Source organism: Crocodylus porosus, unplaced genomic scaffold, assembly GCF_001723895.1.
Source record: "Crocodylus porosus isolate Cpor-Errol unplaced genomic scaffold, CroPor_comp1, whole genome shotgun sequence".
Taxonomy (NCBI): domain Eukaryota; kingdom Metazoa; phylum Chordata; order Crocodylia; family Crocodylidae; genus Crocodylus; species Crocodylus porosus.
This window is the reverse complement of record NW_017728915.1, coordinates 5,053,007-5,069,679: the sequence shown is the minus strand read 5'-3', so window position 1 is coordinate 5,069,679 and position 16,673 is coordinate 5,053,007. Positions and strand designations below refer to the sequence as shown.

At 49.5% G+C, this 16,673-nt stretch overlaps 1 protein-coding gene across 2 annotated transcripts in view; it reads right to left on the bottom strand.

The window, feature by feature from the left end:
* Window positions 1–16,673, bottom strand: part of HYDIN (HYDIN, axonemal central pair apparatus protein) — a 383,645-nt gene that overhangs the window by 338,700 nt on the left and 28,272 nt on the right. For both annotated transcript variants that reach the window (XM_019535579.1, XM_019535580.1), the window contains exon 5: window positions 191–390. In XM_019535579.1, coding sequence (XP_019391124.1) covers window positions 191–390 — 200 coding nt within the window. The remainder of the gene's footprint in view (window positions 1–190; window positions 391–16,673) is intronic.

Below are 16,673 nucleotides of genomic sequence, written 5' to 3'. Positions count from 1 at the left end.
TGATATCTTTTATTAGACCAACTTAAATTGTTGGGGGGAAAAAATTTTAAGCAAGCTTTTGGGTTTAAACCTGCACCCCTTTAAAAACTGAATGCACCCCAAGATTGCTCTGCTTCTTTTGTTGTCTAGCATGAACTGCACCTTTAGCAAGTGAGAAGGTATAATACAGCAAGTGCACACAAACTCTTACCTTTGGGTGGTGATCTGGTAGCGAGCCTCTCTATTGCCAATGTTGCGAACCAGCAGAGTTTTCTGAGTGCTGTACTTGACAGGGCAAGTAGAGAAGTTCAACTGGTCAGGAAAGTCCAGTATTCCTCGGGCACCTATAGCTCGAATTGGTATGATAAACTTTTCTCTTTCAGTGATGCAGGTTAGTTGGTGGAAGTAATCCTATGGGAAAATCAACTCGGCATCAGTTAAACTCATATATCATTCCCATAACAGAAGAGTCTCAAGGGATACGACTGTTTTCACAGCCAAAAAACTCCGTTACAAAAAGTGAACATTAGGTTACAGGCCCTGACTTTCAAATGTTGCCTCATTTTTTTTAAAAAGATTTTTTTATAGGATAGTCTTCTTGAACTGTAGACAAGAAGGGCTTCCAATATTATAAATGGGGTACCTGATTACAATTGGATCTAGTGTTCTCTGTCAAGCCAGCTTCATTACTGTAACCTCCCTATGCAAGATGACAGGCCCTCAGAACACAATGCACCGACCCCAGAAGTTTTGTCATGTCTAGCACTTCAGCCTAGAGCTAGTGGTTGGGCCTGCTGAGATTCAGAATCCAGAGTTTTCAGCTTAGTTAGGTTTTTTTTGTTGAAGGCCTGTAGAAGAACTGGGTTTTAAGGAGAAGCAGATAATAAGAGTCCAGGTTAGGAGGGATTAACAACTAATAGGGAGCTGACAGACTTGCAGTTCCCTGCTGTAACTCGCGGGCGCTTCGCAAGATTCCCCCCAACCCAGCAGACTTTCACTGTTGTATCTGGGGGGTGGGAGATTGAGCTCCAGCTTGGAGCAGCGTGTTCCTGCAACTGGTCCCCTAGCCCTACTACCCCACTCATCAGCACCTCCCCTCCCCCCACCCCTCCAGCCCTGGTGCTATCTTCAGAATGGGAGAAGGGAGGGGGGGGAATTCAGTCTGGGATTTGCCCAGCCTGTGCTGGAGGGTGGGGTGGGTGGATTGGAACCCTCCCACTTCATGGGGAACTCCAATCCATCTGCTCCCTAGTCCAACACAGGGGGCGCATCCACACAGGTGCACATGTGCATCTTGCAACATCTCAAAGCCCTTTGAGACACTGCAAGAGGCATGTGGGGCAGGAGTGAGGGGAATGGGGCAGGGTGTAAGTTGTGGGTTGAGAATGAGAGGCAGGGGCATAGCAGTGCTGCTCAACACTGCAAATCCTGGTGAGGGAAGGGGGTAGGGACAGGTCTGATTTTTCTATGACAGAGAAGCCCAAAGTCAATGCCAAACTGTATAGATAATTAGAATTTGTTTTATGATGATGATGGAGGCACTGGTAGGCTTCCAAGTTGCTTTACAATTGTAAATATAATAATAAAATGTTGCCCAACTGATCTCCTGCTCTCTCCCTCTCTAATATATATCTAGTGGCACCAGGTCACATCCAGGCAGCAGCCCCCACTGCCAGACTGCTGCAGTGGGTAGAGGGTGCAGGGAACATTCAGGCTGCTTCAGCAGTCCAGCTGGCACAAGAGCTAGTATCCCCAGATACCAGTTGGCTGGTGCCCAGAAGCTCATGTCCATTTGCATCTTCCAGAGATCATGGGCCTTAAGGCCCAGCTAGTTAACTAATAGCTGGGCCAAAGTTTGAAAGAGACAACTGATTTTTATTTTTACTTTTTTGGTGAGACAACAAGGAAGAAAAGGGTAGGGATGACATGAGGGTCAAAGGTTCAAAATCTTAAAAGAAGTTCTCTGGAGGGGGACACCAAGCAGAGCCCCTTGGGCCACACCCACCGGTCCTCAAAGGCATCCAAGGAGCTGGCAGATGGCACCCATTGGTGCTCTGCTCAGAAAAGTAGACAGACAAGAGAGAGAAATGCAGCCCCGCAGTCTCTGGGCACCTTCCTGGCCAGAGCCTCTTTTCTGGTCAAGTACAGGGCCCACTTGGCCAGGGCCAGAAGAAGGTTGACCCAGTTGATGCAGGTAGAGGAGGCCACCGAGTACAATGCCTGGCAGGCCTCCATCTGCACCAGGTTGCCCGAGTCCTGGACCACAAGAAGTACCTTGTCAGGATATGCTGACAGGACTGGCCACACCGCCAGCTCCCAGAGCTTCAACCCTGCCACCCGCCTCCACAGGAGAAAAAGGAAGGTCTCCAAGGTCAAGGCCTGATAGTGGGTGGCCTTGACACACCCATGTCCTGAATGGGATGGGCTCCATCATGGTCCAGTTGAACTTAATCCAACACTCTTCAGAGGCATACAGCACCTGGAGAACCCACACAAAGCAGGGTCCAAAGCCAAAGACCCACAGCGTGCCCATGAGCTACCTGCAATCCACTCTGTCAAACACCTTCTCCTGGTCTGGGGATAGGAGGGTGAAAGACAGGCCCTCCCAGCACGCTAGCTCCAGGAGGTTCCAAACCAGGTACAGGTCCAAGATGAAATGTCTGGTCAGGATGGATCATGTCCATCAGCATGGACCACAGGCACAGCAAGATGGCTTTCGCTGCTACCTTGTAGTCCGTGTGGTGGAGGGACATGAAACACCAGTTCCTCAGGTTGTGGGGATCCCCCTTCTTCAGCAGAAGGGTCAGCAGGGCCCTCTGGCATGACGGGGAGTTCCTCGCTTCCCCTGGATTCGGCTCAGACTGTGGCAAAGTCTGGGCAGAGAATGTCCCAGAAGGCCCGGTAGAACTCTGCAGTCAGCCCATCAATGCCCAGTGCCTTGTTGCCAGGTTCCAGGTGGAGGATGGCCAAAAACTCAGCCAGAGTGAGAGAAGCTTCCAGCCGGTCCCAGTCACCCACGCTGACCTGAGGGAGTCCCTCCCACAGGGTCTGACAGGCTTTGGCATCAGTCAGATCCAGGGAGAAGAGCTCTTTACAGAAGACCTGTGTGAGCTGGCACATCTCACCTGGATCCGTGAGGGGGGTGCCATCAACTGTCAGAAGGCAGGTGATGTACTGCTTGGCCCCCTGCCTCCTCTCCAGGGCATAGAAGAAGCAGGAGCTTCAGGAGATGGACATGCAAGCAGACAAATGCATTGCAGGCACAGTGGTTGTCCAGAGCACGAAGATCTTCCCACTTCTCTCAACACTCTCTGTAGAAGGATGGGTTGGTTGGGTCGGTGGCCAGGCACTGCTCCAGCTCTAACACTTCCTGCTCATGCTGCTCCCAGTCTGCCTCCCTCTGCTGGATGTGTCCCCAAGTATAGCTGCAGCAAAAAAGCCAGATGCACATCTTCCCTGCATTCCACCATCTCTGAGCCAAGGGGAAAGTTGCCCATTGTTCCCACCAGGCCAGCCAGAACTCCTGAAAAGCCACCCTGAAGCCCACATCCTTCAGCAGACTGGCTTTGAAATGCCAGTAGGCCAACCCTGGACACCCAGGCCCTAGCATGGCCTGGGCCCAGACAAAGTGGCGATCACTGAAAGGGGTCGGGCGGATGCCAGAGAAGTGGGCCTCAGCAAAATGCAGCAAAGAGATATAAACCTCATTCAACTGTGAGTGGCATGCCTGCTCCACCCCCCACCCTCACATAGGTGAAGGCAGGGGGGGTCAGCAGGGTGACTGGCATGCCAGATGCCCACCAGAGAGTAGTCTATCAGGATCTCCCTGAGGACTCCCACAGCGGACTGATTGTTGTTGCTGCCCGACTGGTCTCACACATCTAAGGTGATGTTAAAGTCCCCGCCAAGGACCAGGGGACCAGGCACTTGCAAGGGTTGAGGGTGCTAATGTAAGTGGCCACCTGGCAGAAAAATCCACCAGCTCAGACTCGTACGTTCAGAAGGTTCAGGAACAGCCCCTGCTCTTGGACCTGGAGGTGCAGCAGGTGGCCCGGCACTACCTCAACGTCCCAGAGAACCTCTGGCTGCAGGCCTGGGGAGAACAGGGTGGCCACCCCACAAGAGGTGGCCAAGAGGTGGGGAGGCAGGGTCTCTTTTAGTTACTTCAGCCACCAATTAGGTTCATTGGCTGGAGTTGTCAGGGTCTCCTGCAAGAATACCACAGGGTATATCCCCGCTCCTGAAGGAAGGAGAGCACCCAGGATCTTTGGAGACCCTTCCTGCAGCCATAGACATTGAGGTTCATAATCTTAAATGACTTCATGACTGGGGGAGTAGAGTAGACAGTTCAGCAGAGGCCTCATGCATCTCAAAGCCCAATGTGGTGTTCGCCAGCTCGCGCAGCACCCTCCCATAAGTATAGAGGGTGTCTCCAAAACTGTGGGTCTGCCTATAGATCCGGGTGTTACAGCTTTTGGGCCCCTTGCCTTCCCCTGCCAGCGCCCTCGCAGTGGCGAGGACACTGTCAAAATCTCCCCAGTGGTCCAAGGCAAGCTGTACCTTGCTGGCAGACCAGTGGGTGTAGTAGCAGTCAAGAAATGCAAGTAGCTCGCCAGGACCAAAGGGTCTGCAGGCTCTATGGAGCCTGCCAATGCTTGGGCATCCTTCTCCTGGTCCTGGGGTTCAGTGGGCTCCTTAGGTGCCATCTGAACCCCCTGGTCCACTAAAACCCCAGACTCTGGCTGGGAGTGGGAGAGTTCTGTAGCCCCTTGGGATAGGGGTAAGGATGAGGACAGGGTTACCTCACAAGATGGGAGGGCAGAGTTGGAATTTCAGTGCGTCTGTATGGGGTCCCTGACAAGATCAGACCATTGGTCCAAGGACTCCACCCCATCCCTCTCTGGTGTGGGAATCACTGGGCAGGCTAGTATCAGGGTTTGACTGGGAGTGGGAAAGACCTGTCAGGCACCAGGGTGGTATTAGTGCCTGTCTTGGGGTCCTGGAAGATGTTACTTCTCCCCTCAGAACTCATCAGGGTAAGCCTAAGGACCCCCATCTCCCCTAGATCATTAGAGGGGAGGGCTCCACTGATGGACCTTTTATTGGGTTGGCCTCAACCTCAGTGCCCATGACCTCAGGGGATAGGTTCTGGCCAGTGGAATGGGGGGGCGTCTCCTCCATGGGCTTTTGCTCAGGGCTGTCCAGTAGCCCTGAAACCTCCTTCACAGGGATCACTCATTTGATCTCTTTCTCAGGAGTGGGTTGTCAAGCACAGCCAGGGAGGCTCCCAGAAGCTGGGCTGCACCTTCCCCCTCCTTGTTGTGGTCTTGGGAGTGGGGCAGAAGTCCTCCACATCAGAGGGCTCTAGCTGCACCTGAGCCTTCCTTTTTGCTTTGCAGCCAGAGAGGACTTGCACCCACTCAGCCATGGGGTGGTCCTCAGGTGAACAGGCTCCAGTAGAAGGTGAGGATTGGGGCAGTTATGGGGGGGGGCAGGAGACACATGGCTGGGGGTTGGGAGATCCTGCTCCCTCTCCTCCCCTGGCTGCTGCCCCCCCTCCCTGGGACTCCAAACTTGGTTGGGGGGTGGAGTCCCCATAGCTCACTGGGGAGCTGGTAGTTGTGGCTGGGATGCCAGAGAGGCCTGAGGGGGGAGGGGTATCAGTGACATGGGCACCTCTCTCATCAGTGGGACCTACAGATGTCCTCTCCTTCCGGCCCATGGGGCACTTGTGACGCAAGTGCCCCAGGACATGGCACTGGAAGCACCACAGGTCCCCCAGTGTATAGAAAACCCTCACCAGGGCCCCCCGAAAAGGAATCAGCAGGCACCCCTCAGCTTCTAGCTGCATTCCTGCTGCCAGCTGGATCATACCTTGGTGACAGAAAAAGCACATAAAGCAGAGGCCAGGGTCTCAGCACCCCACTGAGCAGATAACCCACCCCAGGGTTTGGAGCGGGGGGAGCAGGGCCCAATCAGGGATATAGGGAGGGATGTATGTGCCCTCCACCATGAGCCCCCTCTCCACCACCTTTTGTGCAGTAGCCTCTGAAACAAGGAAAAAGACCTCCTTGCCATGAAAGTAGTAAGCTACCATAATCTTGTGGGGCCCCTCACTACCCAAGCCAGGGCCTACACACAGGCCTCAAAGTGTAGGTTCTCCCACCTGGGTAGTTGGCACCTCACCTGCCTGCAGGTGAGTGCTGGAAAGGGGGCCCAGCTGCCCAAGCTGGAAGGGCTGGCAGTGGAAGGTCCAGACCCCCCAACTTCAGGTCTCCCCACAGCTGCCTGTGCATCGCTGTGATTCACCCACTGGAGGGCCACATTGGTGGGGCTGGGCCAAGGGCCAGGGCCAGGCTGAGCGGGTGTGCCGACTGATGTAGTGCAGCTGGTCCCCTCAGGCGTAGGTGGTCTAGGCTTGGGAGCAGGGCCCTTGCCCTCCCCACCCCCCAGCTGTGGAGGAGGCTGAAGAAGAGCCCTTCTCACTGCCCTTTCTCTTGGTCCCTGATGGCAAGAGAGGGGGCTATGTTGCCCCAAGTGGCACAATTTGCCCCACACCAAAGTGCATGTCCAGGCACATGCACTTTGGCAAAAAGCCCTAGCTCAAATTTGCACCGCTTCTACTTGAGCTGCTGCAAGTGCATGTGCTTGCATGTGTGGACAGGCCCAGGCTGGGCAAACCCCAGATGGAACTCCCTCCCCCCTTACTGTCCTCACATTCTGAGGACAGCACTAAGAGCAGGGCTAGGCTGTATCAGTCTAGCCTAGTCCTGCTCCTGGCACATGACATAAACTAATGAAAGCACTCCCCTTTGGAGCACCTTCATCTGAACCCTCACTACATCTGCAGCACATCCTAATTCTGTAAGTGCATGGCTGTAGAGCACTTTCAAGGGGCTGATTGCACGCGAAATGTAACTTCTGTCTGTGCCCACAATGGCTGAAAAAAGGAGCAGAAAAACTAGGATGTAAAAGAGCAAGACGAATTAAGGAAGGCACTTCTTTGAATATCATCAGTTTTTGACAAGAAAGGGCAGAGTCCTATTTTCTCTAAACCATTTACCCATTGTAGAAGCCTCTGAAGTAACTGCTTAAAAAAAATGCTCTGGTTTCTGAGGTGATGCATTTTAAATTATTACATTAGATTATATAATATAAGATTACATATTACTCTAATGGCTTACAATCTCAGTAGCGTGACTTACAGGGACCTCTCAGTATGCAAGGCAAACACTCCTCTCAATGCACTTTATCTCTCTACACCCATACATTCAAGAGGAAGCAATTGTTAAGCAATCATATAACAAAAATATCTGATACTCTGATTTGGATATACTATAAAAAGGAATAATTGCATTAATTGGACTGTAGGGGTCAACATTTACAATGAATGATGTAGGGAGTTAATCGAGAGCCTGGGATAGGGGTGGGGCATGGGTGAGGGTATGCTAACAACAGCAGACCAGGGGAAGGTGAGGAGCACCATTCCACTTACCCCACTTGCACTCGCAGATGCACTGTTTGGTGTAGTGCTGACTGCCTAGCTTCTGTGGCTAGGTAGAGACAATGTAGGGATTCTCCCACCACTGTAAAGGCTGGAGGGAATGGGGAGCATCATTCCCTTCCTTCCACTCAGGCCTCTGCTCCCTAGATACACTGCTGTGACACTGGCTGCCCACCTTCTACAGATGGTCAAAGGTCGCACAAGGTTCCTCCCTGCCAACCCTGTCCCTGCAAAGGCTGAGGGATTGGATTACCGTTTGAAACCTCTCTGGTTGTATCTTTTGAATCATATACAGATGTTTGCACACCTAACACTGATAATATTATACAGCAACCCATGCCACCCTCATTGAGAATCAACAGAATACACAGATTTTAAAAAACAGAAAATGGATCCATTCATGTGATCTTTGCAGGATAAAATAAAAACCTATCAACAAAAAAGTCCTGAATGAAGTGGTCACAGTGATTAAAATGTTCAAGTCAGATGAGTATGGGAATGAAGGTAGTTTGTTCTTTTCATATTGCAAAAGTTGGATAAATTAGAAAAGTCAAAGTTCAAGAAACAGTGGAATTCAGCTGCAAATCAGAATGTCCCAGTCCTCTACACAACTCTGCCAATGCATCCTAATCAAAGCAAACTGGACCATGCCTGGCTTTTTCAGAAAAGAACTGTACAATCACACCAAATTGAATGGAGTTTTGGTAACTTGGGCAAACACCGCTGAGGTCAGTTAAACTACAAAAATCATTCTGCTTCAGACCTCAGAAATTCCAGTTTAACTTATGGCAGGCATCAGCAACCTTTCAGTAACAGAGGGCTAAACTAACACAGCTAAGTCATGAGGAGGGCTGAATGCTATAACATATTATGTGGTTGATCTTAAACGGCAATGTGACAGCAGGTGGCTCCTTCTTGAAGCACATGTACAACTACTGGACTCAACCCAGCTCTTTGCAGTTTCTCAGGAGTTGGAAAGACACACAGCATTCACCACTGAAAACCCTGTCCTGCTACAAGCCCTAAGGTAGTGGTTCTTGACTTTGTCAGACTGTAGGCACCCCTTGTTAGACTCAAGGCACCCAGCAGAAAACGTTAGCTCTTAGTTTTCATTCATTTTTTGACTATGGAAAAATAACAGAGCAATTCTTTTCTTGCAAAGAAGTTGGGGGAGAGGGAAACATTTCAAAATGTTTTTAACCCTGTGGATTCCTATTTGAAATCTCTTTGTTTATTTTGTGAATCATGACAAAGCATGTTGTGACACCCTGGTTGAAAATCACTTCCTTAGGGGGAGACAGTCCTCAACCATACACACTGAAAGAGAGTTGAGGGCAAGTAGCCCTTGCTCACGCACTGATTGAAGGCAGATCCACCACCTGCATCCCAAACTGCAGCAAAAGGCTCCTACCTGCACAGTATCACCACTTATTGCAGTCTAGCCAGTCCAGTCCCACAGATCATTCCTTGACTGCTGTACCAGTCCCCATCTGGATGGGGACATACTAGAGTCCCTATTCCAGTCCTTGCTGCTCCCCAGCCCAGTGCATGGACTACCAAGCTCTGGGACCCACCAGACTGCAAGGAGCACTTCAAAGCACAAAATGCTTCCTGTTCCTGATGTATGAAGGAGCTGTGGCAGCTGCACAGTCCATTCTGTATCATGCACTGGGCAGCACCTGCAGCAGCAGGGAATAGGACAGAGGCATCAGCAGGGTCAAAACCGCAGGGGTGGTGGCCCCTGCTGAGGTCACAGAGCCTGCCAAGTTTCAAGGAGATAGGTGCAGGGGTTTGGGGAAACTGCACCTCAAGCTGTGGACAAGCAAAACTCATGACATGGGTGACACTGTGTGTGTTAAGGTGCAGCAGGGTGAAAGCTGCAGGCCTGCTAGCCCCTGCTGAGGCCATGAAACCTGCCAGCTGTCAACGAGATAGATGCAGGGGTTCTGGGTTTTGCGGCCCTGCGCCTCTGGCTGCTGACAGGCAAAACTCATGACATGGGCGCTTGTGCAACTGTGTCTGTCTTGGGACATGGGGGAGGGGAAACCACTGCAGGCCTGGCTGCTAGGCTCTGCTGTGGCCGCTAAGCCTGCCAGCTGTTGAGAAGATAGGTGCAGGGGGGTTCTGGGGCCTTGCACCCCTAGCTGCTGACAGGCAAAACTCTTGACATGGGTGCTTGTGCAACTGCTGCCTCTCATCAGGCAGCAGGACTGACGATCCCCCACCACTTGTCACTAAGACCTGAGGGTAATAATTGACCACAAAGATTCGTAGATTAATAGAGTCGGAAGGGACCTCAGTGTGCCATCTGGTCTGACCCCCTGCCCTGGCAGGCAAGAAGAGTCACTAACCCTGGGATCATGTGATCCCAGCCAGGTGCCTGCCCAGTCTCCTCTTGAAGACCCCCAAGGATGGGGCAAACACCACCTCCCTTGGGAACCCATTCCAGATTCTGGCAACCCTGACTGTGAAGAACTGTCTCCTAATGTCCAGCCTAAACCTTCTCTCTAGTAGCTTATGGCCTTTGTCCCTTGTCATTCCAGGAGGTGCCCTGGTGAACAGATCATTGCCTTATGAATTTGTAGGCCACCACAAGGTCCCCTCTCAGCCTTCTCTTGGAGAGGCTGAAGAGGTTAAGGTCCCTTAGCCTTTCCTCATAGGGCCTTCCCTACAGGCCTTTAATCAGGAGAGTGGCCCTTCTTTGGACTTTCTCTAGGTTGTCCGCATCCCGCTTGAACTGCGGCATCCAGAACTGGACACAGTACTCCAGCTGCCATCTGACCAGTGCCGCATAGAGGGGGAGAATCACTTCCCTGGACCTGTTTGTGAAGCACCTATGGATGCACAACAAGGTGTGATTGGCTCTGCCACCTGCTTCATCACATTGGCAACTCATGTTCATCCTGGAGTCAACAGTGACTCCAAGATCTTTTTCTACCTCAGTAGAGCTAAGAAGGTCACCCCCCAGCCTGTAGGTATGATGGCAGTTCTTCCTCCCTAGATGCAGCACCTTACACTTGTCCTTATTGAATTGCATCCTGTTGCTCTCTGCCCACTTCCCCAGCCTGTCTAGGAGCAATGGTCTGTCTGGACACCCTAGTTATGAAGTAGTTTTTCCTAATGTTGAGCCTGAAACAATCTTCCAGGAGTTTGTGACTATTATTCCTAGTTTTCTCCAAGGGTGCCCTGGTGAACAGTTGTTCACCGAGCCCTAGATGTACACTTCTTATGTAGCTGTAAGCTGCTACCAAGTCCCCTCTCAGCCTCCTTCTCTTTTTCAGGCTGAAGAGTCCCAGGTCCCTCAGCCTTTCCTCATATGGCTTGTCATGCAAGTCTCTGGTCATACAAGCCCTTCTCTGGACTCTCTCAAGCTTTACCATGTCCTTGTTAAGGTGCAGAGCCCAGAACAGGACGCAGTACTCCAGCTACGGTCTCACCAATGCTGAGTAGAGCTGAGTAGAGCAGGAGAATCACTTCTTTGCAATGGTTTTGCTGGAAATGCATCAATTGATACATGCCAATGTATTGTTGGCCCTACTGGCTACAGCATCACACTGCCAGCTCATGTTCATACTGTGGTCAATTATTACCCTCAGGTCTTGGTGTTGCACAAGCGGCTGTTCGAGCTCCTGGAGGCTAAGTTCCAATTTGGTCCCCAGAAGTGAGTCATACCACAAGCCACAGAGATAAAGCCTTTATTGCTTGCAAGCAGGTCGGCCTGGAGTCATGAGACTCAGATCAAAGCCGAACCTGAGTGCCTATTCTCCATTGCTTATATACTTGATTACAAGGTATTGGGAAAATTCCATTAGCGCAATCGCATTTCAAACTAGCATAGTTGCGAAGCTAAGGACTTTCCAACTGCAAGTCTGCGGTTTGCATGTTTGCACAACAGAGAGAGAAACAAGCTGCATGTAGATGCTTCCTGAGTTCTCGTAAAAGCAAACGGTTTTCAGCCCCCCCGCTTTTCCCACATTGGTGACAAGTGATGAGGGATTTTCAGTCGTGCTGCCTGATGAGAGGCAGCAGTTGCATGAGTGCCCATGTCAAGAGTTTTGCCTGTCAGCAGCTAGTGGGGCAGGGCCCCAGAACCCCTCTGCCACAGCTGGCAGGCTTTGTGGTGACAGCAGGGCCTAGCAGGAAGGCCTGCAGTAGTTTCCCTGCACCCTGCCCCAAGACAGAAACAGTTGCACAAGCACCCATGTCATGAGTTTTGCCTGCCTGTGGCCAGAGGTGCAGGGCCCCCAAACCCAGAACCCCTGAACCTATGTCCTCAACAGGTGTCAGGCTTTGTGGCCTCAGCAGGGGCTAGGAGCCCTGCATCTTTCACCGTGCTGCGCCTCAACACAAACACTGTCACCCATGTCACAAGTTTTGCTTGTCTGCAGCTTGAGGTGCAGTTTACCCAAACCCCTGCACCTATCTCCTTGAAACTTGGCAGGCTTTGTGGCCTCAGCAGGGGCTACGATCTCTGCAGTTTTGACCACACTGTGGCTTAACACATACACGTGACATGATTTTTTCTCTCAAGTTTTTGCAGTGCAGTCTCTCCAAACCCCCTGCATCTATCTTCTTGAAACTTGGCACATGTCATGCTCTCAGAAGGGGCTACAAGTTCTTCCAGTTTCATCCAAATCTGGCCAGAAATTAAAAAGTTATAGGCTGTTTTGCCCTTCCACATTATATCCTATAGGCAAAATGTCAGAACAGGGTCAAAACAGCAAAACGTTTTGACGGAACGGAACAGCTGTTTCAACTCGAAACAAAAGTTGAGACAAAACACTATTCTGTCAAAAAGTCAAAACGCTGGTCAAAATGAAACGCTTCTGTTTCGCACAGCCCTAATAGGCAGACAAGGTTCTTTTGGTAAATCTGATATCCTTCATTAGACCAACTGATCTCTGACCAGACATTTACCATAGTAGTGGTCTTTCATTTAGGCTCTATAAATCTTGAAGACTGTCTCCTTGCTACAAATACTGTTAAACAAATCAATGGTCCCAAAATTTTGATTCCGACACATTTCTAGCATAGCAGTAAACCTGTTCAACAATTGCAACATCTAAATTACCCCAGTGCATAGTATTTTCTGCTTTTTACCATCACCTGACTGATGCACATTTATTTCTTTCAGTCATACTGTGCTCTTCAAGGTACTGTCTATTGGAAGATATTCCAGGCATGCAGACATAGCTACAGGTTTAGACCTATTTATTAGCAGCTAACATTTTGTGCATTTCACTGCTCTTGTGCCATACTGACTACCAGGCCCCAAGGGGGTTCTTGCATTACAACAACAGACACTGTTACATCCAGGATTAGAGAAAAAATGAATTTTGGAGACAAACCTCAAACAGGCAAGCTGCAAATCGCAAAGGAATGTGAGATTCCCATATAAAGAAGCATAAAGCACCATAATAGTAGCTATGGGGGAGTTCTGCAGGCAAATCTGAATATCATATTTCAGCAGTGTGTTTCATCTGCCCCAAATTTCCCGAATCAGTAATTTTGTGCTCAATCTGCAGTCTAACCCTCAAAAAGAAAAGAAAAGCTAAAAGGTAGCTAGTGTGAAATTTCTGCATGTATTTTCTTAGTACTTAGCACTTCTGACTATTTAAATCTTCAAGAAGCCAAATTAGTAAATGACAGAAAAATGTCAAATGCATTATCATTTTGGACACATAAATATAACATGGGTGTTGCAACTCCATTTGAAAGGCAAATACCTTATTAAGTTTTGGCATGCTGTAATTTATATATCTTCTCTCTCCAGAAACAAGGTGGGCAGAGGAGGATGGGGTAAATATAGATCAACAGTAAAAAAAATAAATCATTTCTATAGTTTAGGGCAGCTGAAGGATAGTGACATGTAATGAAAAATTAATTTTCAAAGTTAGTGGAGGGCAAGAGACTGAACAAAACAACATCATTGTAAAAAAGAACTAAAGGGCCAAATACTTCCCATGCTATGCAAGTCTGTAATGTCTCAAGCTCATTGAATCAAACGAAATAATGATGGAACCACATTTGACATCCTTTATTTATGGTGCATAGATCAAGAATATTTGCACCAAAATAAATTAGATCCCTTGTGGATTAAGGGACTCTTCAAGTGGCATGGCTACACATGCCATTAATATGCTGTAAACTTACTGCGCAGTAAAATAAGGTGCAGTAAGCTTTCCTTGGAAATGCATCTACACATGTGCCCATTGGGAGCAAATTTGCTCCTGAAGGGAGTAGTTCAGTGCAGGGCTACTCCTGTTCTGTTTTGCTCTCCTACAGAAGCCAGGGGAAGCTCCAGGCTCCCCCAAGTGCCAGCCCTGGGCAGGCAGGGAATACTAGGGTTAGACCTGGGCTCTGGCAGAGTGGAAGGACCTATTCCACCTTCGGGGCAGCTGTCCCCCATCCCTGTGCTCAGATTGGTCGATTGGGGCCTGGGACTGAGAAGCAGCTGCTCAGGGGAGGAGACAGTTTCCCGGCCCTCTACTGCCCAGGCTGACTGGGAGAAGTGCTCCTGGTCAGCTGTCTACATGTGCACTATTGCACACTAGCTACTTTGCAGTTAATCTACTACCTGTATCTACAGGTAGTAGTCAATTGCACACTAGACTAATTTACTGTGCAGTAAATGCTGTGCATGTGTACATGGTGATGCTTTACTGTGCAGTAGATTGGTCTACTATGCAGTAAAGCATGTTGTGTAGATACGCCCAATGTCAATAAAGTATTAAAATCAGGCCTTATGATTAAGACAAGCAGTATTTGACATCTTGAAAACAAAAATAGGTTTAAAAAATGAAAAGCTGCCTCATTCCTTGGGATGAAATCTAAGCCTGAAAATCAAAATACACTGCATGACTCCCATCTCACTTCTACAAAGGTAATTCCATGGGCATCAAAGAAGTTACTCCCAAGTCAAGTCAGGTACTTCATGGCCAGGTACTTCAATGGGTGCTGAACATAAGGTTTGTGTTTAAATAAATTGGCATCAAATTAGTGTCAGCAAGAGGGATTTTAAACGATAAAAACCAGGAAATCCAAAGTATGTATACTACCTGAGCGGCAGGTGCTCAGATGGTAAAAACCGTTTTGGTTCCACTATAGTTCATGGAGCTGTGACAAATAACACTAACTGAGGTTCCACCTCAAGAATACTGCCCTGAGGAGAGGATGCAGTCAACACAGTCTCAAATGCATGATGCAAAATTCTGGGAGAGGTGATGCATTATTCGCCACATGCAGATTTTTAAAAGGCTACAGGCAAACTGTTATAATGATAAAAATGCCAGCAATGTGCTACATACTTAGGCTTGGCAGTATTTGTTTTTTATTGGTAAATGCAGATAAACATCAATTTCACCTCATAATTTTTATGAAGTACCATGAGTTACAGTGGGGAGCTACATGTCTGTCAGCACCTAAATGGTCAGTGAGCTTTTCCTAACCAATATTTTCCAGATAATGGCATTATTTAACTTGCTACAGAGAGAAAATAAAGAGCCTTTGAGGATGAATAAAATGAAAACTGTTACCCTTTATAGTTATATAAAACTCTGGAATGGATATTGAACTTTGTGTTTCAAGGTATAAGTCAACCTCTAGTAGAGGCTAGGAGATCTAATGATGGAAGAAGATGACCCCACACCTGCCTGTTGCAGGGTTCTTGCCATTTTTTCAGAAGCAAATGTTTCTGGACACTGACAGACAGGACAAAGGACTAGAAGGACCTCAGGGCTGACTCAGTCTAGTAATTCTTAAATCAAAGGTCCCACGATAAATGGCTTATAAGGAATTTATAAATGATCAGAGACATTATAAGTACATTGCAGACAAGAGCAATATTCATTACAGATGGTTAAAATACATTGGCAGAAGGCATTATGATTGTAAGCCACAGCTATAAACTACCTTTTATTTATTTGATTTATTTATTAAGTGGATATGCTGCCCTTTCCAAAAAAGGCTCTGGACTGCTTAAAATAAAAAACAAAAAGGTATAGAAACAGAATATATATCAAAATAAGAAGGTATCACAAAAACACTCCCCTGCATAATCCTCCAAATTCAAAAGCAGTCCTCCCCTTTTTACTCCCCTGCCTCTGACTAAGCAGAGCATCCCTCTGTCCAACCTGACCTTGCTTTGTAACCCAGAATCCATGTTTCCCTACAAGAAAACAAAATTTTTCCCACCCTTATTCCCTCCCAACCCTACCGACTCCCACTCCCCTGCTTCATGTGCAGGGGCGTCCTGCTCCTTCTTATTGTCCCTCTCAAGCTGTAACTCCTTCTCTCAAAGTGGGGGCATAGCTTTCCTGTAGCAAGGCACTAGGGTGCCTGCCACTGAATAGTAGTAAATGGGCTCAGCTGCCACTCACCAGGGCAGCAGGTGGGAGTTGCTATGGCAACTGATTGGGTCAGCTGACCGGCAGGGGGCAAGGCCTGGCCTTTATAAACAGAGAAGGCTAAGGCCAGAGTCAGTTCCCCTTGTGGCAGCCTAAGAGGAAGAGGGAGCTCTGTTGGAGCAAGCAGAGCAGAACATAAGAGAGAAGCCTGATGGCTGGAGTGTCTGCCTGATAATGCTAGGTGGAAGAAACCCTGATAAGGATATATGCAAGGGATAGCCAGGTTGGCTTGAAGTTTATGTTGTAACCCAGGAGAGGGAGATTTTGGTTTGGTTATTGTTACTGCCGGAGGACCTGGCGAGGCTGTAGGGGTGGAAGAGGCCTCAGGGGAGCTCCCCCAGTAGAAGGGGGTGTTCCTAGCGCTGCAGGGGGCGCGGCGTTTTGGGGTGTCCCAGCCCCAGCCCCAGTGTGGGCGACTATCAGGACAGGCCCCAGTGGGGCACAGGCCCAAGAAGGTGGGTCTGGGGGCCAGGTAAGGCTAAGGCCACCTGAGCCCCAATGGGGGGGGAAGCCTGAGTCAGGCATAGGACCCTAGAATGGGTCTGGGGCCAGGTAAGGCTAAAGCCGCCTGAGCCCCAAGCGCAAGAAGTGCGGGCAAGGGCCCCAGTGTGGGCAGAGAGCGCAAGAAGCGCGGGCAAAGGCCCCAGTGCAGGCGGAGAGCGCGAGAAGCACGGGCAAGGGCCCCAGTGCAGGTGGAGAGCACGAGAAGCGCGGGCAAGGGCCCCAGTGCAGGTGGAGAGCGCGAGAAGTGCGGGCAAGGGCCCCAGTGCAGGCGGAGAGCGTGG